The sequence below is a fragment of the Cyrtonyx montezumae genome, unplaced genomic scaffold (assembly GCF_038088225.1).
Source record: "Cyrtonyx montezumae isolate F1298 unplaced genomic scaffold, pur_monq_1.0 scaffold_21, whole genome shotgun sequence".
Classification (NCBI taxonomy): domain Eukaryota; kingdom Metazoa; phylum Chordata; class Aves; order Galliformes; family Odontophoridae; genus Cyrtonyx; species Cyrtonyx montezumae.
In genome coordinates this window covers 2,251,505-2,276,351 of record NW_027071948.1, presented here as the reverse complement: position 1 = coordinate 2,276,351, position 24,847 = coordinate 2,251,505, and the positions used below count along the sequence as shown (strand labels likewise).

The 24,847-nt window shown below is 48.0% G+C and overlaps 1 protein-coding gene across 3 annotated transcripts in view; it reads right to left on the bottom strand.

Annotated features, from left to right (window-relative positions):
* The window catches only part of ACAP3 (ArfGAP with coiled-coil, ankyrin repeat and PH domains 3), a 61,458-nt gene extending 36,612 nt beyond the window's left edge, over positions 1-24,846 (bottom strand). For 2 of the 3 annotated variants that reach the window (XM_065737997.1, XM_065737998.1), the window contains exon 1: positions 24,710-24,845. In XM_065737997.1, coding sequence (XP_065594069.1) covers positions 24,710-24,756 — 47 coding nt within the window. In that variant the 5' untranslated portion in view covers positions 24,757-24,845. Of the gene's footprint in view, positions 1-24,709 lie in introns of all 3 variants that reach the window. The other variant, XM_065737996.1, reaches the window with a different exon arrangement.
* Position 24,847: the final 1 nt, after the last annotated feature.

The following is a 24,847-nucleotide window of genomic DNA, read 5'->3' as shown; positions in this document are numbered from 1 at the left end:
GTGCATGCAGGCTCGTTCATCTCCAAAGCTCTGCTACTGGGATGAGTCCCACATGGAACTGCAGCCCCACATGCAAAGCGGTGCTTTTAAACCCTGCACTGAATCTGACCAGTGTGTTGAGTGGGCAAGAATGGCTCAGTAGTTCCTAGGAACCCACCTTGCACCAGGAATAGCTGTGTGCGTGTGTGTGTGATACAAAGAGGACTCTCAGTTTTGAGAAAATTGCTCAGAGAGTCCCAAATTAGGCTGCTGTGGGGCCTACACTATGTGCTACTGCAGTGATGTTCAACGTGAGCTTCCCAGGGGTCAGGACTGGGAACAGGAACATTCAGTGCTACTCCTGATGGCCACAGCATCGATGGGAGGGAGGATGCTTACTGTGACTCTATGTCCCATTATCACTATTAAAAAAAAAACAAGAAATGAATCTTTCCCTCCTTTGCAGCAGTGTTTGGAGGATCCCTTACATAGCAGTGCCAAAACACTCAGTGCCACGAGCTGGAGGTGAGCAAAGCGTAGTTGCTGTTATTTATTAAATGCAACCAGGTTCTGTTTGAGATGGAGCAAAACCCACATTTGCCTTGATGAGCCCTGCCCAAACACAGGCTGGCACAGACACAAACTGCTTCTCATTCGACTCCTTCCAGAACCATCAGCAGCCTGACAAAGTCAGCAGCAGCTGCCAAACCTCCTTCCAGAGCAGCACAGAGTTCTCTAGAATTTCAAACAAGCAGCGGGTGTGCCTCCAAGGAAAGGGGCCTGCAGGGGGAGATGGGATTTTACATCCCCCTCCCTCCATATCTTTGTCTTTTGTGAGATGCTTTGTTGTCAGAGGTTAAAACTGAGATGAGGTAAAAGCCAAGCACTCATTACTAGTAGCACTCTTTGGATAGATACATAGATGATAGATAGATAGATAGATAGATAGATAGATAGATAGATAGATAGATAGATAGATAGATAGATAGATATTTTTTCAAGAGGGGAAAGTGCTGCCTTCACTGCATGCACTGTGGGTAACCCTACAGCAAGTACATTAGTCTCACCTCCTTTTGTTGGCTGTAAGATGCAAAAAATAAAAGAGAAAGAAGGAACCTGACACAGACAGGCAGCAGAGCCAGGCACGCTCTAAAGCCAAGTTATTATTAGCCTCTTTGAATACTCATCCAAAACCTTCTTGCCCTCTAGTCCTTACTGCTCTTCTGCTTTTCTTCAAAAAATTAAGCATACTTTGCATCTCTCCATCAGTGTGAGCAGGCAGCACCATGGCAACAGCTCCATGGTGACAATATCCCTGACAACCAGGTCCTGCAACTGCCACTGCTTCCAGTTCCCAACGCCAGCATTTGCCTGGCTTGGTGGAAACAGCCTGCAAACAGTTGTGAGATAGTTATGGGCCAGAGGTTTGAGGATAATGAGCAGGACACGCAGGATACGTGGGAGATGTGAGGCCTACGGAGCACTGAAGCTGGACAGTGTCATTACATATCAACTCAGCATCCCACCTCAGCTGGAGCGTGGGCTGGGAAGGGAAGAAAGTCTGAGTGAGATGCATCCTCAGGGTGAGACAGTCCTAGGAGAGTCTATCTAGACCTGGGGAGAGTGATGGTGGGGAGAGGAGTGTAGGGAAGCAAAGCCCAGCAGGAGACAGGAGGAACACACAGGAAAACTCCCCAGCCCTCTAAATCCTGTTGCTGTAGTAAGTGTGGTCACTTACAAGCTCTACCCATCTCTGCTAGACAAAGGACTCTGCCCTCCCTCAATTACACACACAGCAGTGGGATGCCTGGAGCCATAGAGCATTAATTTGGGATTAAGCTGCACCTGAGGCTGTAGTGGCTCTGCTTCTCCTTTGCTTCTTCTCTACTAGCTCTCCAAACAAACCCTTCACCCCAAGTACCACATGTTGGGCAGGCACAGCCTCACTGTGTTGGTTGAAAAATTAGCAGCCACCACAGCTTTTAAGCTCCGTTGCATAACAATTTCTAATCAAACCTCATTGCATTTCCATCACTCTTGGGCGTGCTAATACTTATCCTTTGCTCTTCTGTACCTCTGTTCAAAAGTTCCTCTTCAAAACACCTGGTTCTCCACGTGGCTGGGGGGGAGCCCCAGAGGGGAGTAGTAGACTGTAGTCTATTATTATCATACAATCAGAGAAAAGACCTCTACATTCAAGTCCAAGCCCAACCCACCCCCACCGTGCCCACTGACCATATCTCTCAGTGCCACATCTCCTTGGTTCTTGAACACCTTCAGGGATGGTGACCCCACCACCTCCCTAGGCAGCCTGTGCCAGTGCATGACTACTTCTATCAGAGAAGAAATCTTTCATAATATCCAACCTGAACCATTGGCAAAGCTGCATTCAGTAGCAGAATGAAGGCAGTGCATATCCCATCTTCCTTACCCTCATGAGGGTTTCTGCTTTTATTGATACTGGTTTGGATCAGGAGAAAGCAAAATTAGGGGAGATGCCCTTCCATTAGCCCCAGAGCCAGCTTCTTCATGCTCTCACCCATCCTCATGAAGCTTCTGAGTGAGTTCATTTGCTTCCTTGTGGGTTTCAAATAGCGTGAGCAGTGCAGCTTGCACAGTGCAGTTCCCTGTTCCCCTTGTTATTTACCCCTGTGCCTTTTGCCTGTGTGCAGTGGGAAGGGAGCTCCTGCAATCCCTGCTGGCTGCAGCACTCACACAAAGGACAAGTCAGTGTTTATCTGGTTCTTTGGTATGTGTATCACCACAGCCCTTTACAGCTCAGCAGTGAAGACTTCCTGCAGCTGGAGTTACATGCCTTGGAATATCATAATTCAAGGGTGGGTCTGACGAGGCTGGGGAGAGTGCTGTCTGACTGGGAGTAGGAGCCTGGGAGCTGGTGCTCCTGGGTGGTATCCTTACCTCTGGCAATGACACAGCCCTCCCATCAGAAACAGCTCATGCTCACTCCCTGCCTTGGTTTCCCCACCTGTAAAATGGAGCTGCTTTCACAAAGCTGTACCATGAACTCCAATTAATGACAACTGCAACACGCTGAAATATCTTCAGTCCAAAGATACTGTGAACAGATTACTGGTAATACTTGCCAGAGATTTATTAGCACACTCCCAGTGACGACAAGTCAATAGCCTTCCCAAGCATAAATGCTCGACACAGTGCAAACACTGACCTAGATTTTGAGTAATTATGCTGGATACAGGCACACGTGATGCTTTTGCACTCTGGCTTTCAAGTCAGCAGCATTCAGATAAGTACAGAATATATAGCTACTTTTAGTTTCAGAGCTGTCCCTTTCCTTCACCCACTCAGTGTTTCACAGTGTTCTCTTAAATAAGAATCCCCTGGGGTCCTTGTATACAAAGACACACTGAGACTTGATCATCCTGACATCAGGTTGACATACATGTAGACCTCCAAGACAGGGCAGGGAATAAGGCAGAAGGAATAGAAAGGTCAAAAAGATGGAAGCATCTCCCTCCAGTCTAACTAACTAATTAAAGGCTTTGCACAAATGATCTTATTGTGGTTTTAGTTCTTAAAAAAAAACCTTTCTTCTTTGCTTTAAAAGGCAAGAGCTGCCTTCAGAGCAGGAATCATGCCTTGAGGGAATCACAGCAAGTGTCAGGGAGGTGAGATTCAGTGCCTGGACTCACTGACTAGTTGGTTTGTGAATATAGCTGCCTCTCTTACATGCTTGTCCTTGTTCCACAGCACCTGAGACACCAGAGTTCACAGTTCTTGTCTGCTCTGCAAAGGAGTCAAAAGACTGTACTGATGTCAGGGAGGATCTCTGAGATGCCCCTATGGGATACCCTCAGTCCTATACATGAGAAACAGTAGTGTTGAAAGGGTAGAAACAGAGTGTTGAAAGGGGCTATGTTATGTTCATCCCATTCAGAGCTCCAAGCTGGGAGAGAAATGTGGCAACTGGAAGAACAATGCTGAACAGAGACGGATGGAGACAAAGCTGCCATTAGATGGAGATTGCCCTGGTGGCAATTACCACTCACCAAGAAAGCTACCAGGGTTAGCATCAAGGCCTTCACTGACAAAGGCTCAGAGAAAAAAGACCCTGAGCCAGCAGAGCCATGCATAGGCAAAGACCTCAAGCAGATAAGTGATTTTAAAGCTCACTCCCACAAAATTCAATAGGATTTCATGAATATGCCTATTGCTAAGAATATGTTTTACCTAACTTGCTAAGTTGGAACAGTTTGCTGAACAGGAATCAGAATGAAGAAATATCTTGGTAAAACCAGTTGCACTGGTATAGCCAGTAGGATGAACAAGATCCAGAGATGTACCAGGAGTAAACTGTGGAGATAATGCTACAAGCAGCTATGCTTGAACCCCTGTGTGCCTTGCTGTCCCAAACACGTGTGATGAAAGACCTGGAGTGCCTCTTGCTAAGCCAGGTATGTGCAGTATGCATAGTTTTTGTAGGCTGGCTCCACCTGCACTGCTTGGTGCAGGGCATTGGAGGTGTGCACATCAACTAACTGAAGCTCAATAGAAAAAAAACAGGCACTAAGCAAGGGTATCCATCACAGCTGAGCATCCCAGGCTAGTCTGGACAAAGTGAGGAAAAGGGTTGTTTCCCAGGTCACAGTAGGTCGGGCTGCAGGTTGCCAAACTCCTCTAAATAGAAATATGTTTACTATGCTTTTATACAAACGAAAAAAGAGGAAAGCCAGGCAGGAAACTAAGGGTGAAGTATTTCGGATGTCTGCATCACCACTGCATGTCTTTCATTCTAGGTATTGCCTAATGCAAAGACACCACAGATGTCCTTGTCTGTGGAGATACATTGCTCTGTGACTCCAAAAGACACTGCTTCAAACATGTAACTTAAATCAAGAAACAAAATCCTTCTTCTTTGCCTGTTGCTACTGCGTTTTCCTCTGGAACCAACAGGTCCTCAGTTTCTTTGAATCCCATGCAATCATATGATACCAGGAACTACAACTCCAAAAAAATGAAATATCACTAATTAATGATCAACTCCTGACCCTCAGCAATGTAATGGATTGAGTGCTGTGGCATAAGAGGTGAATTTAGCCAATGAGACAAGTGATCAATTAGACCATTAAAAGGAAGGCTGTGTACTTCATCACCAATCTATGTGATATATCCACAACGTAAGACCATACAGAAAAAGCATCCTACATCAGTAGGGTCTCAGCAAGGCTCTGGTTAGACAAGAGATTTTTCTATTCAAAATAATGCAGCCTCACACTTCACTGGTTTCTGGGATGGCAGGCAGACTCGGGGCCTATGACACAATAGGATTCTATAGAAAAACTGTTTGGGGGGAAACAAAAAGCACTACTGTCAGATGTGAGGTGGACTCATGAGCTTCTGCCTCGAACCAGAAGTGGCTGGACTGCAGATGTGTGCAAGATTTTGTTTAGTCTACCATGGTTATTGCTGCAGAGCAATCTTTTACTCCTAAATTACCACTCTCCCCCACGCATGCAGAGCTGCATGCACACACACGCACTCTGGCTGCAGATGCTGAGCCTGTGTGCTTGAAACCTGGTGCTGGAAAATGACAGCAAGGGCAGGCTAGCCAGGGGGAGGGCGAGAAAGGAGCAGAGAAGGGCTTTTGGCCTCTCATGGATTGAATCCCAGCTGATGGGAAGCTCTGCTGTCTCCAGGGAAGCACTGAACACACACCCTCCAGTTCTGCAGAGCCAGCCCCGGGCTGTCCTGGCTTGGGCATCACTCCCTGCCCCCCTCCTGCCCCACAGCATGAGCTGAGCGTGCACCTGGCCTTGCTCTGAAGCCCCCTTGTCCCTCAGCAGCCTCTGAAGTGCCAAGCGAGAGAGAAAGAGGGACTGTGGCAGGAAAGCCGCACAGACAAACGCCAACATTCGAAACTGCCAAGGGCAGGTGTCCCTTCGGCGCAGTGGCAGTGACAAATATCAGCCCAACCTCCGAGCACAAGTGCCCGCACACACTCCAGCCCTTGTTCCCCTCAGTGCAGAGCAGAGGAGCACACAGGGCCCATTCTGTGGGCATGGCACCCACCAACTCTCTTGAGGCCACGGACAAGGCTCTCCCTTGTGGCCTCTGCCACAGCAGCCCCGCTGCGTGCCCACACTGGAGCTGTCCCCCAGGTCTGGCTGTCCCCAGTTCTCCCTGCTCGGCGAGATGTCCCCATCCCACACTGAGCTGCAGCCAGCTTTTTGGGAGCACTCGGTGCTGAAGGCAATTGGTGGGTGCCTCAAAAGGTCTGGATCTCCCATGGCCTCGCTGCCCCAACCCTCCTGTGCGTGGGGAAGTGCCGTGCTGCGGGAGAACGGATGAAAGCTGCTAGCAGAAACATCATCATCCGAATCGATGGCAAAATAAAGTGGGAATTCACAGATTCACAGCCTGCCAGCAGCAGGGCTGGTTGGGACCATCTGGCCTGACTTGCATCACCGAGCCAGTAGCTCTCAGGCAGTCACGCCAAGAGCAGCTCGAGCTCACTCACATCTCACACAAACGACTGCCACATGGGGTGGGAGTGGGGCACCTCATCCTCAGCCCCAAAGCACACGGTGCTGATCCCATCCGTGGATTCCACCTCACCAACACCTGCTACTGTCAAATGTTTCTGTACCTCCACAGGGAAGGAGCTGCTTTGACCCCAAGGACAGCAATCTTCTGAATGACATCAGCCTGGGAATAAACTCTGGTGTGTCTCTGGCACCCCTTGAATCCCCACCTCAGCTCCAGAAGAAGCAGTGTCCCGTTATCTAAGGCAGAGAGAGCACCTACCACTTTCATTGGATAATCCCTTAATTAGCACAGCCTCCAAACTAATCCCACTGAGCGGTTTGCACACACAGCACAGTTTAAAACAAGCCGTGCCACAGATCCCAGGGTAATGGACAGCATGTCATTCTTGGGTGCCTTTGTATTAGCTGATTAGCTTCCTTTCACATCTGCTAAAGCAGGTTGTGCCCCAGCCCCCCATCTTTACACAGCACTAATGGGCCTTTGCTCAATGTTATAGCACACTGGATTTAAAGGCCAACAAGGCCTTTGGACTCCACTGGAAGACCACGTATGCCATTAAAAACAATGTATTACCAGTGCCATGCTTTGCTGGGGCACAAGCCCAGGCTGCATCCTCTCAGCCCCCAGCACCTCCCCACCCTGGTGCTCAGAACAATTGGATTAGCTCAGTCTCCCCATAACTGCAACGGTCTCTGCACGAACACAATGCACGGCCTGGCTGGCTCACGGTGCTCGCTGGATGTCTTCCAAGCTGGCACCCAAGAGCAGCTTGCAGCCAGCACGCTTTGCAAGGCAAAGCATTTCTATACGCAAGCAGCTCAGCCCTCCTTCTCCAGGTCAAAGAAGTGCAGTGGAGACAAAGCAGTTCCCTTGGCCTCTCCCAGTAGAACAGGAAGAAATGTTGTTACTGATGCATGAAGATGGATAACGACTGCTTTTCTTATCCAATCTTCTGGGGACTTGGGGATACACATACTATTAATGTATAAGGCAATAAGAACTGAGCCCTCTCCATCTCCAGAGGAATCAGGGTGACTGCAGGGATGAGCTGGAGGTGCTCCACGCAGTTAAAGCACTGCAGATCACTGAGGGATCCATGAAATGAAATCTTTTACGTGGTTCAGTGTGAACTCGTGGGTCCAGAAAGTAAAAATCTGTCCTCTGTGTTACAATAACAGTTATTTTTTCTTCCTTCTCCTTCTCAGCACATACATATTTACACACACACTGCCCTTTTAACTGCAAATACTGAACAGTTCTCAGAGGACAATGTCTGGAAAGGTTTCCTCCCATTGCCAGAAGAAACAAATGTCTTAAATAAGAGATATTGCCTGGGGGTGTGGGGTTGCTTTTGGACTGGGCTCTGAATATCTTTTCTCTCCCCTCCTCCCACTCTCTTTTTCTTCCCTGATTCACAAGGAAATCACAAAGTAAACTCAGGACTGAATGAGACTTGTTTTTGTGAATGTTCTGGCTTTCTTTTCGGGCATTCACTTCCACCCCCACCAGCCTAAATCCTCTCATTTATACCAGCCCGATACATTAACTCAGCACATTTCCACAACCAACATCTGGCCTGGTGTTTAATTACCACTGCAGAAACCCTTGGGACTTACACCAATATACCAGGGTGAATTTTAACCTGTTCTCTTTTGGTCCCACGCTGTTTAATTCGGTTTAACTTCTTGCATTCTTTAAAAGCACCAACCTTTGTGTCAGAAAGACCGACATGACCAGAAACCCCATGTTCTGAAAGGACAACCAGCGAGATATAATGCTCTGCACCACATGGGCAGAGGGTTTTACTCTCCTCCAGTGCAGGATCCTTTGACACCATTATCATAAGACCTTATATACTTCAGCCTGTCTCCACCACGTGCTAAAGCTGAAGGGATTTTTAAAGACTGGACAGGCTAGTAAAGTTCAGAATGATATTAATTCCCTCTCTGACTTGAAGGCAGTGTTGCCTGGGAATTTTCTGGAGTAAAAAAAACATCTTCTGAATAAAAGAAACCCAAACCCATCTCGGCACTGCAAAGCACTGGAAATGAAACAACAGTTTTCAAATGGAAAAAAAAATAATTAAAAAGTTTAAAAAATATTTTGAAATTTCATCTCACGGGAACGGCTTGGATCAATTTTTCAGACCATTCTATTTCTGAAACGAAACACTGAAAAAAAAAATTTAAAAAATGGCAGAAACTCCAGAAACTCCTGCAAATCTGCACTGCCAGCTCCAAAGGAAGCCCAGCTCTGCCCTGTGAGTTGGCAGGGCACTGCCAACTCACTTGTCGCACAAATGGGGCTAATGACTGATTCCTGTAATAAGAGCTGGCAAGCATAAGAAAGATTTCACACCCTTCCTCCCATGAATGGGGAAGAAGCATTCAATTAGGAGCACTGCCTATTCCTTAATCGTTTCCTTTGTGTTCGTGGTTATTAATATCTTTACATGACTAGTCAAGCCAAGGGCTATGTTTTTCTGTACTCGTTTTGGCTACTAGTTGATGCTTACAAAATACACACAGATCACACACCCATGGAAAAGTGAGAAAAGAAAAGGATGCTACTGCTGGCACTACTTGCTGCAGCAACTGCATTCTTTGTCTATATCGAGACCCCTGTGAACTTGAAATTATACACTCTTACAGAGGGAGACTGTTGTACCTCCAGTGAGTTTAAGTAGATGAGGCAGGAAAATAGCAAGGGAATGAAAGTGAGGCATGGGAGAAGTAATGTGACCCAATGAAGTCAACACAAAAGCCAAGAACAGAGTTGATCCTCCTAATCCCTCTGTACTCCGTGCTGTCTGACACAGACATATACCCCAAACCTCCATTAAAAAATGAAAAGTAATCAACAAAAGCAAGCTGGAAGTCGTATGTATTGCCACCAGACTGGAATTTGGGAAGAAAGACAGAAGTTCTCAAGCCTGCATCTGGTATGTAATGGACCCAGCAATAAGCGTGCACACACAGGGTGGTGAAATGGTTCAGACAATGCTGGGAAGAAGCCCAGTCCTCGTCTACATTGTGCCTTGTAGCTCTGGATTTTGGCCTTTAAGTAAGAATACAAGACAACAAGAGAAAAGATGGGAAGAACTGTCAGTCCCACCTGTAGCACTAACCAGCTGTCATGGGCATCCAACAGTGACCCACGGGCTAACCATCTGCCAGGCCAAGGATGCTGTTCCAACAGCCACAGTGATCTGGCACCCTTTGGGGCAGTACTTTGCATGGAGTGTGTTAGCAAGGGAAGAGTTTGTGGCCTCTGACAGCAGGAAGGCTGTGTTTAATGACCCTGGCCCATGGACAACTTGCTGAGGAGTCTAACAGGATCCCCCCACCAGCCCCAAAGGCAGGGAGCCCAACAGGTCTGACAGATGGGAAGGTGCATTGGGAGGAATGTAGGGTTCTGAGCAAGCTGTCGTGGCCAGAAACAGGCCAAGGAGATGGAGTTCACATGGGGAGGAGTGCCTGGCTTTCATTTGAGGCTGAGTCAAGGCCAAGCCACAGCCCTGGATTCTCAATCACTGAGATCACACAAGCCTGACTTGGAAAACAACGGAGAGAAACCTCCTGAAACCTGGTGACTGTGACACACCAACCAACCAACCAACTCCATCCCAGCCCTGAACCTGAGGGGCTCTAACTGGGCAGTTTGTATCCCAACCCAGCCCATCTCCCAGCTCACGCTCGAACAGGGCTGTGTCTCCACCCCAGACACTGGGATGATCCAAATGCACTGCAAAAACACCACATGTTCCTAGAGGATATGCAGTAATAACACTCAGTATCCTGGTTTCTGTGTTCTTTATCTTTGCATTTCTAAGGCTCCCTCTGTGCAATGAGTAGTTTACTCTCAGTTCTGCTGCAGAAGGGAAGGTTCACATTGCTTGCTTGCCAAGTCTTAACTGAGGCCTTTGCTCTGTTTTGAGGAGGGTTTTTGCACGTTCAGACTATTGTGTTTGATAGCATAGACGTGGGTCTGTGCTCTTGCTCAGTGGGGACAATGGCTGCAATGATTCCAGCCAGCTCTGTGTGCTCCCAGTGACCAAGCAAGGCAGCCAGCTCCTGGCTCATCATAGGGCAGCTCTGCTCCTCCTGAAAGCATTGCTGTCAGCCTGCAAACCTCCACAAAACCCGAGAGCTGTTGCTGCTAATCTCTGTTTCCCTTTCTGCTCAGAAGTGACAAAGCAGAACACTGCTTCTGCCTCACATTCCTCCGAGCCCACAGGAAACCATAAATCAGAAGAAAAGCATAACATCCAGAGAGAACTTGCAAAAGGACAAACACCAGGATGGGCTGAGGGGCTGGGGAAAGGGAGTGGGGAACCTGTCAAAGCAGCCACAAGACAAGCACTAACCCACAGCTCCACCTGGCTGGGAGAGGTCTTGTTCTGAGGCATGAGACTGGGGGGCAAGTTTGGGTTGCAGCATCTAAAGCTCTTCCTTTTCAGGGGATACACGCATACATATTGATCTATATTCTCTTCCTTTCTTTCCAGCCCCTCCATTGCCTCCTCTGTAATTAAATAACAATAATAAAAGTAAAAAAATAGAAACAAAAATTAAAAAATTAGCACCAAATGTGGGAGTTTGGACAACGCAGGAAGCTGAGGTTGGTTCAGTTTGGCATTGCAGGGAGACTGCTGCAGCTCTGCACCCTCACTGCCATCAACCCGGTGTGCAGCCAGGTCATGGGAAGGGAACGGCCTGGAAGGTGTCCCTGGCTTTGTGATAGGACCTGCTCTGTTTTCTTCCCACCAGGCCTTGGTTGTGGTTCAGCCTGTAGCAGCATTTTGCAGGCTGAATGCAGCAAGGATCTGCCTCCTTTAAAGGTGACTCGTGGTTCTGGTCAAAACGGCTGAGATTTGCTCTGGCCCAGATAAATCTATTTATAGTAAGTGTGATGCTAATTCCGTGCTCCAGCCTGATCCACTTCTGCTCACTGGAGCAGCAATGCTTTCTGCTACCTGTTCTTTTTAACTATTCCCTCGCAGCCAGCAGCCATTCTGCTCCCACATCCCCAGCCCATGCTATACACAAGGTGTTTCCCTTTTGGTGAACCACAGAGCACCCCATACTCACACACTGTATGAGCCCTGCAGATCCCCTCCCTGGGGAAACTGCTGGCTCAGACTGAGATCTAAGCTGTGTCTTGAACAAGTGAGAAAAAACGAGGTGAAAACACATTATACAAGCCACTCACATTGAAGTAACTTGAACTGAATTGCTTTTATTGCCTTATCTGGGGTTCATGCAAGCTTTTGTAAATAGCAATTCATTTTCTGTCGCTCATGTGAACTAAGGAGTGTAGAGGGGATTTTGCTCATCATTAAAACGAATATCTTTGGGATAAACAGTACCAATTGCTTAATGGAGAAAATGGCAATAGAAGAGCTGTTTTTAGTGGCTTGAGTCTCCTATTTTTGTTCCAGGATAATGGAATAAGCTGTATTTCTAATCTTGACTAAAATCTCTCTGCAGATGGCAATAAGCACGATGCGGATGTGAAAGGTCACGCCAATGCTTTTTGCTCCTGGTAGCAGGAGAGAGTTTTCTGCAGTAAAAAACAGAGGTGAGGAAGCAGAAGCTCTGCTGATATAGCTAAAACCAAACTGACCATGAGATGCAGGGTCCTCCTGTCTCTCCTTTTTCAATTTTAATTTGTTGTTTGGTTTTTTTTTTCAAAGTCTCCACTGAAAAAATTATTTTCCTTTTTTGAGCCCATCGTCTGCTTAACCACTTGAACTTGTCATCAGAGCTATTAGCTTGGGCTCCTTTCCTGCTGAAGAGCTACAAGCAGCCAGCCAGCTCAGCTCCACACTCCTCTGAGTCCCGCTGGGCAGTGCAGGGAGGGATTGCAGGATGGGGTTTGGATTACACAGCACAGCCAGCACGTGCCATCAGCTTCCAGCTCCGCAGGTGAGAGCAAGTGGTCTCAGCACAGGTTTCTAATGCTACAAGAACCTCCGAGCAGATCAAGTACACTGAGACATAAAAACCCAATCACTCAGTTCTCTTTTCACCTCAACGTGAACAGAACTCGGTGTCTGGGTGCTGGGGGATGTGGGAGCAGGCAGCATCAGGGAGGCACATCCCATCAGAGTCAGATGGGAAGCACAGACAGCAACAGTTCCCTGTTTGCTTTTTGCAGCCCTGCACTTGAAAACCATACAGTCCCAAATTCCTGATTTTGCTAGCTGCTGAACATAAATCTTACTTCCAGATAAACACAGAGCTGAGCCCTCACTGAACGTTTTTGGTATTAATCTAAACTTACTTGTACAGTCCTCTGTGTAGTTCTCTGGTAACATCAAATTTAAACAATACTAAGTCACGACCCTTCATGCATTCCTATGTTCAGTGCAACTGTAGCAGAGAATGGCTTCATTATAGAGTGGGAAATGGGATGACTTGATGCAGTGTGGCTCTCCATGAACTCGGGCAGGTTGTAAAGGACCTGAGGATAACACATTTATTCTCAGCAGTATAAACAGCTGTCCCCAGTAACAGGAATCGCTCACGCTGAATAAGCATTGTAAAACTGTCTTTCAAACTGTGTCTTCATTTATTAAAAAAAAAAAAAGGAGAAATTGTACCTTAATTACTTCACAGGACGAGTATTCAGTGGTGTGGATCTGTTTAATCGGGATGTTAAAGAATGGCAGTGTGTCATTACCCAACACAAAGCACTGAATCCAATCACTGACATGCAAATATGCCAGCAACATGATGACTGCCTTGTTTTACTGCAGTTCTGTTGCCAACCTTCTGTTGTTGAAGCCCTCTTTTGACTTCCATTTATGCAAGATGCCTTTGTGGTATTTGCTGTTCTGTTTGGCTAGATGTGGAAACACAATCCCTACCACAGCTTCTAGTGTGTCTCATGGGTGAAGAGGTGATGGGCCTGAACATAGCCCAGCTCTAGTTTGGTAATAGTGTTCATAATGTTTTGCACACGTTCTGCACAGCTACAGAAATACCCCATTCTTTGAAACATGCTAGATGTCAGTTTATGGCTCTTCTCCCTCAGCAGAGTGGCTGGAGGTGTATGTTTAGACAGCTCTGAAGCGAGATGAATACAGCTTCAAGCTTTGGTTGCACAGTGCTCCGCTGACTTCAAATTAGTACAAAAATGCTGAGCAAAAGCTGACACCTCTCTTCCAGAGGCATGCCATGCTGGGTACTGCTTTCATGCACTATATATACATGAGCACAGGCTTCTTCTGCTATTCCTGTTCACGTTCAAATGATTAAAAGGCCCATTAGAATGCAGTGAGGTATTTGAGATTATTGAGCAGTCTTCCATTCGGCGAATTCTCCCTCCCTGCTCTCTGGCAGCTATAGGCTGAGCTCCTCTAGAATCAAGGCACTAAGCAACACGATCCAGTTGGTCTTGCTCTGAGAAGGGCATTAGATTAGGTGACCTCCAGAGGTCTCTTCCAACCTAAATTACTCTAGGATTTAATGGCTTAAAGATGAAATCTTTCCTTAGCTCCCTTAATGCACTCCTTATGTAATGTATCTCATAACAGGTTTCCCCCTCGGCTTCTCTTTGGTAACCCACAGCCAAATGTTCAAGGAGACAGCACCTTCAGCATCTGGACCTCTCCCTGGAGCATCTGGATGCTCGCTGTCCGACCCTGTCTGGCCTGTAGATGAGAACAGATACACAAGGCATGTCTGCATGCCCTCTTGGTGGCTTCAGGTCAGCAGTGGGCAGACGTCTGTGCAGGAGGAACATCTCCCACACTCTGACTGACAGTATATCCCACAGCTGACTTTAAAAAGCTATCATCCTAAGGGCACCTCCGCTTGCCAAAGCAGCCAGGACGTTCCCTGCTCAGCACTGTCCTTGTCCTGTGCAGTTCAGCAGAAGCCATCTCCCAGCTAATGCTGAGCTGAGCACTGCAGTGATGGGGTCCCCATGTGGAACGTTGCACGGAGCAGCCATGTGCACTAGTGCTGATGAATTAGCACAGCAACTGACAATGACATATTCAGTAGGAGAGAACATCTGGCTGCCACGGCGGCTCGATCACTTAATTACTGCACACTTCCATCCCGAACCTGTGTAGGTTACAAAGGAGGTTATGCATCAAAACAGGTAAGCATGTTCCTCCCACCCTCGTGCAAAACAAACCAAAAAATGACTCCCAGCTCAGGCCCAGCAGACTCTGTTGCACAGCTTGTCAGCTTTCATTTTCCAGCAAGGCATCCAAACTACATTAAGCTCTCACTACAACATTCTGTTCATCTTCAAAGGACCTGAGCACTCCTTGGCCAGTTTCCACCATGCATGACAGGTGCAAATCCCAAAGAGGATTAGGACTGGAAAGCTGTGTGTGAGAGGTGGCCAAGTAGAGGGATAGGGCTTTTTCAGTGGCCACTTCAAACTCATTCTGCAGCATCCTCCCTCACTCTTAGCCATTAAAGAGTCCCCAGCATGCATGAATGTGATGAGGAGTACCCCAGCCACAGTAGAATCTGAAGATGGAAATTGCTCTGTGGCAGCTACCAGATGGTCTTTGTTTTGAAGCTTTGTTATTCTTGCTCATCAGAGCAAGCACTATTCACGCTGATAGCTAATAATTTGTATTGTCAAACTGAATGGATCTTCACCTTTCTTTCTGATCTGAATACTTGTTTTGCAGAATGTGACACAGCTGCAGGGCTCAATTCAATGGATGAAGGCTTTGCAGCAGCAAAATGGAAACTGCAAAGCTATGACCACATACAGGAGTATTCTTTCCTCAGCTGAAAAAGGAAATATTATGTGGGCACACCTCTCCTCAGACAGTGTGTTAGCTTTCTTTTAAAAGCAAAATGGATTTATCAAGAATCTAGTATCAAACAATTCTTTCTTTCCCCTAAGTGAACCCAGCAGCATCCGTTTACCAACAGGGCTGGAGGAGATCCAGAAGGCTTTGTTGAGACTTCCCCTCATCCACAGTTTAGCTCAATCCACCCTCCTCCAGCAGTCATCTTTCAGCACTGAATGCTCCTTGTTTCTTCCCCCCTCCCCTCCCCACCCTCCCTGGGCCTTGGCTCAGGATGGAGCTCCCCAACTGCTCCTTTTGTCTCTTGTCTGAAAGGCTTTTCCTGTGCTGCTGCCTGCCAAAAGCAGAGCAAGGTCTTGCCCTCTGGCTGCAGCAGCACTGGAAGTGCTGACCAACTGGGGCAACACAGGAGGGCCCTCACCCCTCAAAGATTTGGGTGCTGCTTTTGCTCTCCCAGAGTTGCCAGATATCTCTTGGTAGCATGACTTTTACCAGCTTCAGATCACTTATCTTCTCTCTGTTGTCCCATATGATGGACAATCACATGTCCATCACATTTCAGCCAGTAAATCATCCCTGTAGAAAGAGCCTTGCTGTGCTGGTCATCCCTAATATTTTCTTGGGCCATGTCCTGGGGATGGGATAGTTAGCCTTGGGTCAAGGAGGAAATTCCCAAGCCCACACAAAAAGCCAAAATGCTGGGGGTGGAGGGAATCACTGGGCAGGAAATAGGAACCAGTGATGCTCAGAGCAAAAATTAATAGGTTCTCTGTGCTGGCTGATGTGGTCCAAGCAAGGGAGAACAAAGTTGGCATTGTAGCACCCAAGCCTCAGCAGCAGAAAATGAATTGAAGCGCTAAGTCAAGGTCAGAACAACAGCGTGTAACCCTGTGGGACTCCCAGATATGCATCCTCCATCCTTTCCCACTGTGGTTAAAGTAACTAGAAACCTCAGGCTCTTCTTCATTTCTTGGCATCTTGCACACCTCATCCCACAGAGTTCAGAAGTGCAGGTAAAAGAGAAGCACAGAGTGCAAGAAGTATGGGGAGAGGTCAGGCACCTTTTCAAATAACTCCTGTCTTCAATGTGCCAAACAGGAACTGCCATTTTACTGTCACTTTTCCAGTTCATTTTTAAAACCTTCTTTCAGCTCTGGGATGCTGTTTTCTGCACTGAAATACAATCACCTTTTCCTTTCACCTGCAAGCCTGAAACAGTGCATCACAAGGAAGTACGTTTTTTTCCCACTGTCTTGAGGAAAAACAGTACTGTCTGTGTTATCAACCAGGAAAACATCAGTTTACTTTACTGCAGACAATTCCAGTGCCAGAATGCAGAACACTCACCATTAACTGTAAGGTTTTGTTTCCCCCCCATCTCCATATGTCCCAGCTGCACTGGTGCCTCTAACCCAGGCAATGTTAAACCAGGGATAATTGCAGTAAATACAAGTAAAGATTAAGGATGAGCCCAGAGACAATAGCAGCTTGAGTTCTGAGAGAAGTCACTTCCCATCCATCATCACATAGGCTCTATCAGCTTGGAGCTGTGCAGCCCTGTCAACCAGCCTGCCATTGGCCCACAGTTTCCTGCATCATCTCTGAATCCAGATGAGTCAGTGGCACATCAAGAGTTTCCATTACTCCCAGCTCCTTAACTCCATCCAGCTGAACCTGTTTCATTTTGCTCACAGAACTCTGAAGGCATCTGTCTTCCTACAAACGTCAGCTTGCTTCCTCCTCATCCTCCAGCCCTCAGGAAGCTGCTTCCCTGCACATTCAAGTGCCCCATCTGAAGGGCCAGCTCTGCAAGCAGGGAAAGCAGGGAAGGGGGTGGGAAGAGGAATGGGACAGGAAAGGGGAAGGGGCCTCCTGCTATGTCTATCTTTGTGGCCATTTCCTACATCCCGGGGCGAGGTCACAGGGTGGGGACAAATTCAGCCTTCCTGCCAAAAACTGGGTTTAGCAGAGAGGACAAAGGGGTGATATTCTGGGAAGAAACCAAGCTGTGGGAAACAGCATTGTTTCACTGATGCTGGAATGGAGCAGGAACAGCTGCCAGGCTCAGATGGCCACGTTCTCCACGTGGTTATCAGGACTCCTGCATCACCACTTAGTGCAGTGGGACCGTGGTGATGTTAAGCTGGTATTCTTCTCATGTGTATGGGCAAAAAATGGCCTCAGAGCAAGCCACAAGTCTGTATACGTGCACAACCCAACCTTGCTTTGTCATGGGAGAACTGATGCATCTCCTTCAGCTGCTCCCTGTGCCCATGGAGATCTGCTTTAGTGGAGCTATATATATCTGTAAAATGTCCACATGCAGTATACTGCATTGTCAGCCTGACACTGAGCAGACAGAGACACATGTCAGTCCCCTGTGTTAAATAAAGACTGGCACAGCTGCTCGGATGCTGAGAAAGGACTACAAGATACACATTTGTATCTACGTGGATCTGAACGCATGTGCATGCAGGTCATGCATTTTATTCCCACAAAGCATCTCCTTTTCTTATCAAAAGACAGATGTATCCAGCCCCTGGAAGAGCTGCACGTGCACATATACGTTTACACACATGTTCACACATGCTGTTTCTATTAATAAGCAGTATGGAAACCATTAAGCCTCACTACAGTGTGATGAAGCAGACTGGGTATGCAGGGGAGGGATTATCTCACTCTGATATTATATAATCTGTTTAGGCTGTGCCACTTTCTGCTTATTTAAGGAATGAATGAGCACTTCACTCTGTGATGCACCACCCATGAATTCTGACATCGCTGCTTTAATCTGCTGCAATGAATGCACTGCTTCCCTCCTGAGCCATTCCCCACCACGTGGCCCATGCTATATCCAGCACATTTCTGCACTAGAACATGAATCCCAAAGACTGTATGTGTGCATTACTCCCCAGAAATAAGTGATGCTTAACTCTATCAGAGCAACAGAACACTCTCTGCCCCTAAAGAGACCTCGTACAGGAGCAAAGTTCCCCAGTGAACAGCTTTGTAGATAACAAAAGCAAGACAAGAATGCAGTATGTGTGTGGGCACACTGCTGTGAACGGGCCCTACTTAGTTTGGCTAGCCTTGTGTCCAGTGGGTTGACATGAGCTGCTGAGAACACATACAACCTTCAGTCGTTCCTGCAGCAACACGTGTCACTTACTCACTGCTGCTGTGACCTGTGCTGGTGCTGGCTCACTTGGTTTTTGCTGGGGCAGATGCATGCACGCCCAGGCTCTGTGCATACATGTGGGATGAGTGGCAGAGCCAGTTGCCCCACCACCCAGCACCTTCCATTGCAAAATAGGTTTGGGGTTATCAGTTCCAGGCAGCTTTCAGGTTCAGAAACAAACAGGAAGACTCTTTGCACAGGATTAACTATCCAGGAACCCAGCCCTGCTCCCTGTCCTGTGGGGTAGGAATGCAATGCATCTCCATGCAGCCTAGCAGGTACACACAGCTCCCAAAGCTGGGATGCAGCCACAGCCTCCAACCCCTTGGCCTGGGCCTGAGACACCAAGCTCCCTGGAGCTCCAACACACACACAGTGCTGTAGCTCCAGTTCCCTGCCTTGCTTCCAAAATCTTAACAGGGCAGACTGAACAGTGCCCCAGAGAAGAGGAAGAAGTGATTAGAAAGCTCCTGGCAGGCACAAACCCCAACCTTCTGTGCTGGCCAGGATGCCAGCTCCTCCCTCTCCAAGTCAGCAACTGCTGGCCAAAGAGGAAGCAAATTCTGCTCTTGCTTCCTCTTCCTTTTCACACAGGAAAAGTCTGCACTGCGTTGTGTTAGCACAGAGCTGAATCTGCCTTCTTTTTTGCCTTCCTTTTTCCCTTCCTTCCCTCCACCCCCATTTTTAAAGCAAGCTTTACAGAACACAAAGAGGAGGAGCTGTGTGTGTAGAAAACACTTGGGAAACGGCAGTGTCTGAAATCAGAATAGAGACCTGTGATGTAGAGGAGAACTGCAAGCCAGCAGGCACTCCTGGCTCCAAGGAAACCTGATGACCTGTCCCCAAAATTCAGCTGAACTTGGACTGGAGTTCTGTTTTTAGAGTTCTTTTCTTTATCCCGGATAAGCAGAGTTACAAAGCGAGCAGTTCTCTGCTTTTTGCAGCAAAGCCAGTGCTTAGGAAGCCAGAAAACCTCATGGTTGCACTGGCTTTGCTGCTGCTGCAAAAATTAATACTTTAGCTGAAATTTCAGTGTTGTGAAACCAAGTTTTAAAGAGACAGGGCAGTTAGGAGGCTCAGAGTTGAGGCTTTATGTGGATGGCCATTTCAGCACGCTTGTCCTGACAAGCTATGGGGAACAGTAGAGATGCACCCCAGAATATGCACCTCACAAATCAGAAAACACTCTTTAAGTGAGGAAACAGACTTGCAAGATCCCCCAGCAAGGATATAACTAACTGAGGAGTTGCAGTAGAATTGACAGTGCCCTGATCAGTGCATTAGCAGATACGACAGTGCTTTATTCCTCATCCAGTGCTTATAGCTCAAAGCTGCACTGCCCAACTGACAGTGCAAAAGCACTGGGCTGATGGTGGCTGTGACCCTGGTGACACAGAGCATGTGCTCACTTGGCCCAGCAGCAGTCCTTCGTGGACCAGGACTGAAATCCAGGGACACCACACGGTGCCAGGACAACCAGCAAAGCACCATTTCCACGGCATGTGGCACAGCCCAAGGGAAAATGGGTGACTCTTCCACAGAACATTTCAATAGTGCAGAAAAGCCAGCATCAGCATCTCTCTGCCACATTACCTCTGGGTCTAATTATCCTCTTCTACCACAGACTTATTGCTCTTTTGTGTTTTCTCCTTTTAGCAAGCTCGGTCAACTAACTTGCAACCCTCTTACATTCCTTATTATAGCTAGAAAACTAGCAACTCACAAAACCCTGATCCTGGCTTTCTCAGTGGCTTTTGGCCTTTCTGAAAGGACAAGGACTAGGGTTCCTCGTGGTTGCCCTCTGGAAGACTCTGAGGAAACACAGTCCCTGCTCACACCTAGTGAGATCCAGAGCTTACCCCCTGCAAAATCATTAGGACTGAAGAGCTTTATCCTTACACTTAATCTCAAGGCAACTGAAGTAGGGAGAAGGAAACATGCCAGAAGTCTGTCACTGCCTGCACGGGTGACTTCCATGTCCCTGGAGCCACGTGCATCCCAGCCAGCAAAGGACATGGAGAGGAACATCTGCTGAACAGGAGAGCAACCTCCAGCTCCCATACTGATCTGTCAGACAACCAGAAACACTTCAGTTTGCCAATGTTCTTGCAAGGTACATGCAGTTACACAACAAAGTAATGCTACAAGAGCACTCTTATGGTAACAAAGTCAATGGGCCAAATTGTGAAACAACAAAATTACCCCTGTCACTGCACTACATCATGGAATTTAAGAGCTTTCTCTCCCACAAGCAGCCTGAGAGATTGCATTTCTGAGTTTAATACCATCCACTGCAAACTCACAGCTTCTATATCTGGCCAGTTTTATCCTGGCAACCACAACAAAAAATCCCTTCCTGACTTGGAGCACGGAGATGGCTTTGTGGGGCTTTAGCTTCAGATCCTCAGCTCCTTGGGAGACTCTGCTCATGCAGTTCACAGTTCAGAATTACTCAGGATGCCACTTGCCAAAAATCTGGCATCAAACACCACCACCAATGCCAAGCCAGAGATCTCAGATGAGTTCTCACCCAGGCAGTCTCTAACATCAGGGGATTTTCCCTGACTTCCATTGAAGAAATACCTTCAGATGTGCCCACTCTAACACAAGCTGGACTGCAGCTTTTCCTAAGTATTTTGAATCATAGAATCATATTTCAGGATTCCCGTGGCACCTCTGATGACAGAGAAATGCAATTAAAGGAATGCTCATTCCATATGTTTCTGTGTTACCACCCATGGAGCAAAAAAGCCTGCACTGTGCGAGGGTCCTGCTATGCTCTGCTGTAACCCTGACACGAGAGCAGCTGAAATGCAACACAGCCTTGCTCTGTGAGCAAGGAGAGGAAAGGAAGTCTCAGTGCATGTGTAAAGCACCAGTGCAAGGTACAGGTACCTTGGAGCTGGACGGACAGGACGGACTGCTGCAGCAGGGAGAGCATCTCACAGCTGGGGTGAGAGGAAGAAACTCACTGTGACACCTCTGCTTTGACTCCTCCTTTACATACCTCAGCCCCTGTGACTTTAGAAGTGCAGTGATAAAGAGATGAGAAATAGAATAAATAAAGGCAAGAATTATGATTGATCTAGATAGCATCGAGCTGCTTTTGTGATAGCATCATCTCACTCGTGCAACTAAACCAACAAGAGATGCTAATGGTACTCATTAGGCTCTGATTCAAAGAGAAGCTCTCTGTGTGGGTGTATCTTCCTGCAAGCAGGAGCAGTAGCGAGGATTTTGCTTACATAAGAAGCCTTGTGTAACAAAAAACAATTCCAGATCAATGCAAGTGCTCTTTTTGTTAAATGGTTTTAGTTAAACAGATGAACAGCCTTGCTTTTGCCGTTCTGGGTATAATTTACATTTGCTTTTAAGTAACTCAAGCTAATAAGTTTGGCTTACATCAGACTGCATGTCAACGGTGCGTGGTGTCAGCTGACAACAGCCAGAAGTCACACAAGCCACTGAAGACATTTCTTCAGAGCCTTCTCTAACACGTGCTCATGCACCATCTAAACTGGTTATGCTCGCTTTAAACTTGTCTAATTCAGTCTGTTGCCAGACTTAGCAGGATCACTTGGAGTAAGTGTTTTTATTTCTTCCCATTCTGTTTGAAACGCCCTACTGAGAGGGAGAAAATACTTCCTAGACGTGCTTGTCTTCTCACTTCCTTTTCCTCCAGCAGATGACAGCTTTCTTTCTTGCATCTCTCATGGAGCTACAGTTCCATGCCTGAGTTTCCCTGGGCACGAGAGCCACGAGCACTGGGGGAGGCTGAGCCCTGATAAGCAGCCTGCTGGGAACCCTGGCCTTCAGCAAGCCTGATTAACAAGGTTAGTTAAGAGCAACGGCAGTGCTAGTTAAGGAAATAACCACTTATTTCCCTCCCTCGTGGGAATTACCACAGAGGCATTTGGGGTTTTCTACGACTCACAAAGTGCTGCGGCCAGATCCAGCCCCTGCAATTTGTTCCTCCAATACCCGTGTCCTCCTGACAGCTCCTCACACCCAGGAGAGGTGACCATGTCCCCATCTGTCCCTTAGTGCCAAGTGCACCCAGATCCCTGGGTAGGATCAGGCAGAAATGCATTCCTAGATTTCCCAGGCTGCTGCTGGCCAAAAAGAAGGCTCCCATGTCAAGGAGGGAGATGAAAGCCACAACATCCACTGGGGTTGCATTCAAATGTGCTAAAACTGGTCTCACAAGGTAATTAACATTTGTTTACCGAAGCAGAATATACATGTCTCTACAGGATGCCCAACAGAAATAAGGTTTATCTGCCAGTCTGTAGGTACACAAGTAATGAAAATCAAAAGGAGGAAAAATAGGGTTAGCAACTGGTCCCTATGAGGCAGGAAGCAATGATGGGTTGACTGAGTATTGAGTATTGATCTGGAGTGCCTTGACATGTAATTGGATTTGATTGCTAAGTAGACTAGTTTGGTAGCCTTACTACGGAACGCCCGGTGCAGCGTGCCTTCATGTCTATGCAATTGTTTTTGGTTTTTCTCCTTCTGTATATCAGACAGAAAACGATTTGGTTTCCTCCAAGGCTCAGTGCTGAACTTATGACACAGCATCCAGTTTTGGTTTCCTCATAACCCTGCAGATGTTAGTGCCCCATCACTGCTTAAGGCAGCAGTGGTTTACAAGCTCCCCTTATGTACACTTATCAGCCCTCCCGAGCCGTCCACGCTTCCTTCTCTCACCTCACCTCTTGTTCTAGGCTGGGTCTAGCCATGGGGGAAACAGTTCATCGCTCTTTGCTTAAATAACTGGCTTTTGATACAGCTCCAGCACGGTACTCTGAGGGCTGTTTTGTTTTTACAGATGGAGCAGACAGAGCAGAACGATGCTGCCTGCATACTAAGAAACTTGGCCCGGAGCCCACGCACACCAAAGGCAAAATAAATAAATAAACACATCCATCAATCTTGACGTCACCGGGAAAAAAAAAGAAAAAAAGAAAAAAAAAAAGGGTCACTGCCATGTGGAACCAGACATCTGGACAGTGAGGTCACTGCTCTGGATGGATGCCACCGAGCAGTTCACATGCTCTGCAGCACCGTAGGATAAAAATGACAGTTAATAAATAAATAAATAAAGATGAAATTCTTACGGATGCTGAGTGAGCAGAGGTGTAAGGACGGAGCTTTGTACCTCCCGCAAGCCTAACTTTACCTGGTCAAACAACTCCCGTGACTCCAGCGCCAAGCAGGCACACAGATGGGAGCAGCCCATCGTCTCGCAGGGTGCTGCCCGTGCCACTCCACGAAACAGCCCTGAAACAAGTCGGAGCAGGATCTCACCGCGCACTTACAGCCACAGGGGGCGGGGGAGGGCCCTCCCAGCAGCCCTGCGGGTCCCCAGACCTGGGGTGCAGCACCCACAGGGTGCACCCGCCCGGGGTTTTTGTGTTACCTGCAGCTGTACGCAGCCACGTGAATGAATGCATACACAGAATGACCACCGTTCAGTGCAGCCACGGCAGCAGACCACTGCAGCCTTTTGTACCGAGCTTCTGTTTCGAGAAAATCCTTCTAAACGCGAGCAGAGGAAAACGCAAAGTGTCCCATTTAATGAACAAAAGCGTTTGAGGAGCAATGAGAAATGCCTGCTGGCAGGGAGAGCTCCTGGGTGTCTGTCCCCCACACGTATTTCCAGCCAACTTGCTCCTGCAGGCTATTGTCTGCTTCCTTCTGTCCCCATCCAAGCACAGTGTGAATGCAGCCGGCGATCGCCAGCTGTGGAAGCTCCGATCCTCCCATTCTAGCACCAGGACATCCCACAGCACCCGGACACCCAGCCAGGGTGCTGCGGGCACAACGAGCATCCACACCGGGCTCTGGGGTACCCCTCCAGCCCCGGGCAGAGCTCGGACCGCCCGATTCCACGCAGCGCAGCCACGACGGAGTCTTTGTTGTCAGAGCCCGGATTCCTTCAAGACTGCTAAATAAAAAATCCAAAACCAATCCACCCTCCGATGTGAGCGCGTGGAAAACGCCGTGTTTCGGGACACGGGCTCCGGGTACGGCGGCAGCACGTCCAGCCGCTCCGGGGAGCGATGCCGGCTCTCCGTACGGCGTGGAGAGCGTCCCGAGTGGGCTGCGGCGCCGCGTGGGGACTGCTTCCCACCGCTCCCCTTTCACGCGGCCCCTCCGCTTCACCTTTTATTATTTTCACGACTTCAAATAATAATAATAATAATAATAATAATCAATAAAAAGCAAAAGGCTCTTACCGGAACCGGGGCGAGTCCTTGATGCACTCCTCAAACTCCACCGTCATCCTCGCGGCTCTGCGCTCAGCGGAGGAAGCGCAGCGCCCGGCGGCGGCGCGGAGAGGCACGGCACGGCACGGCACGGCGCGGCACGGCACG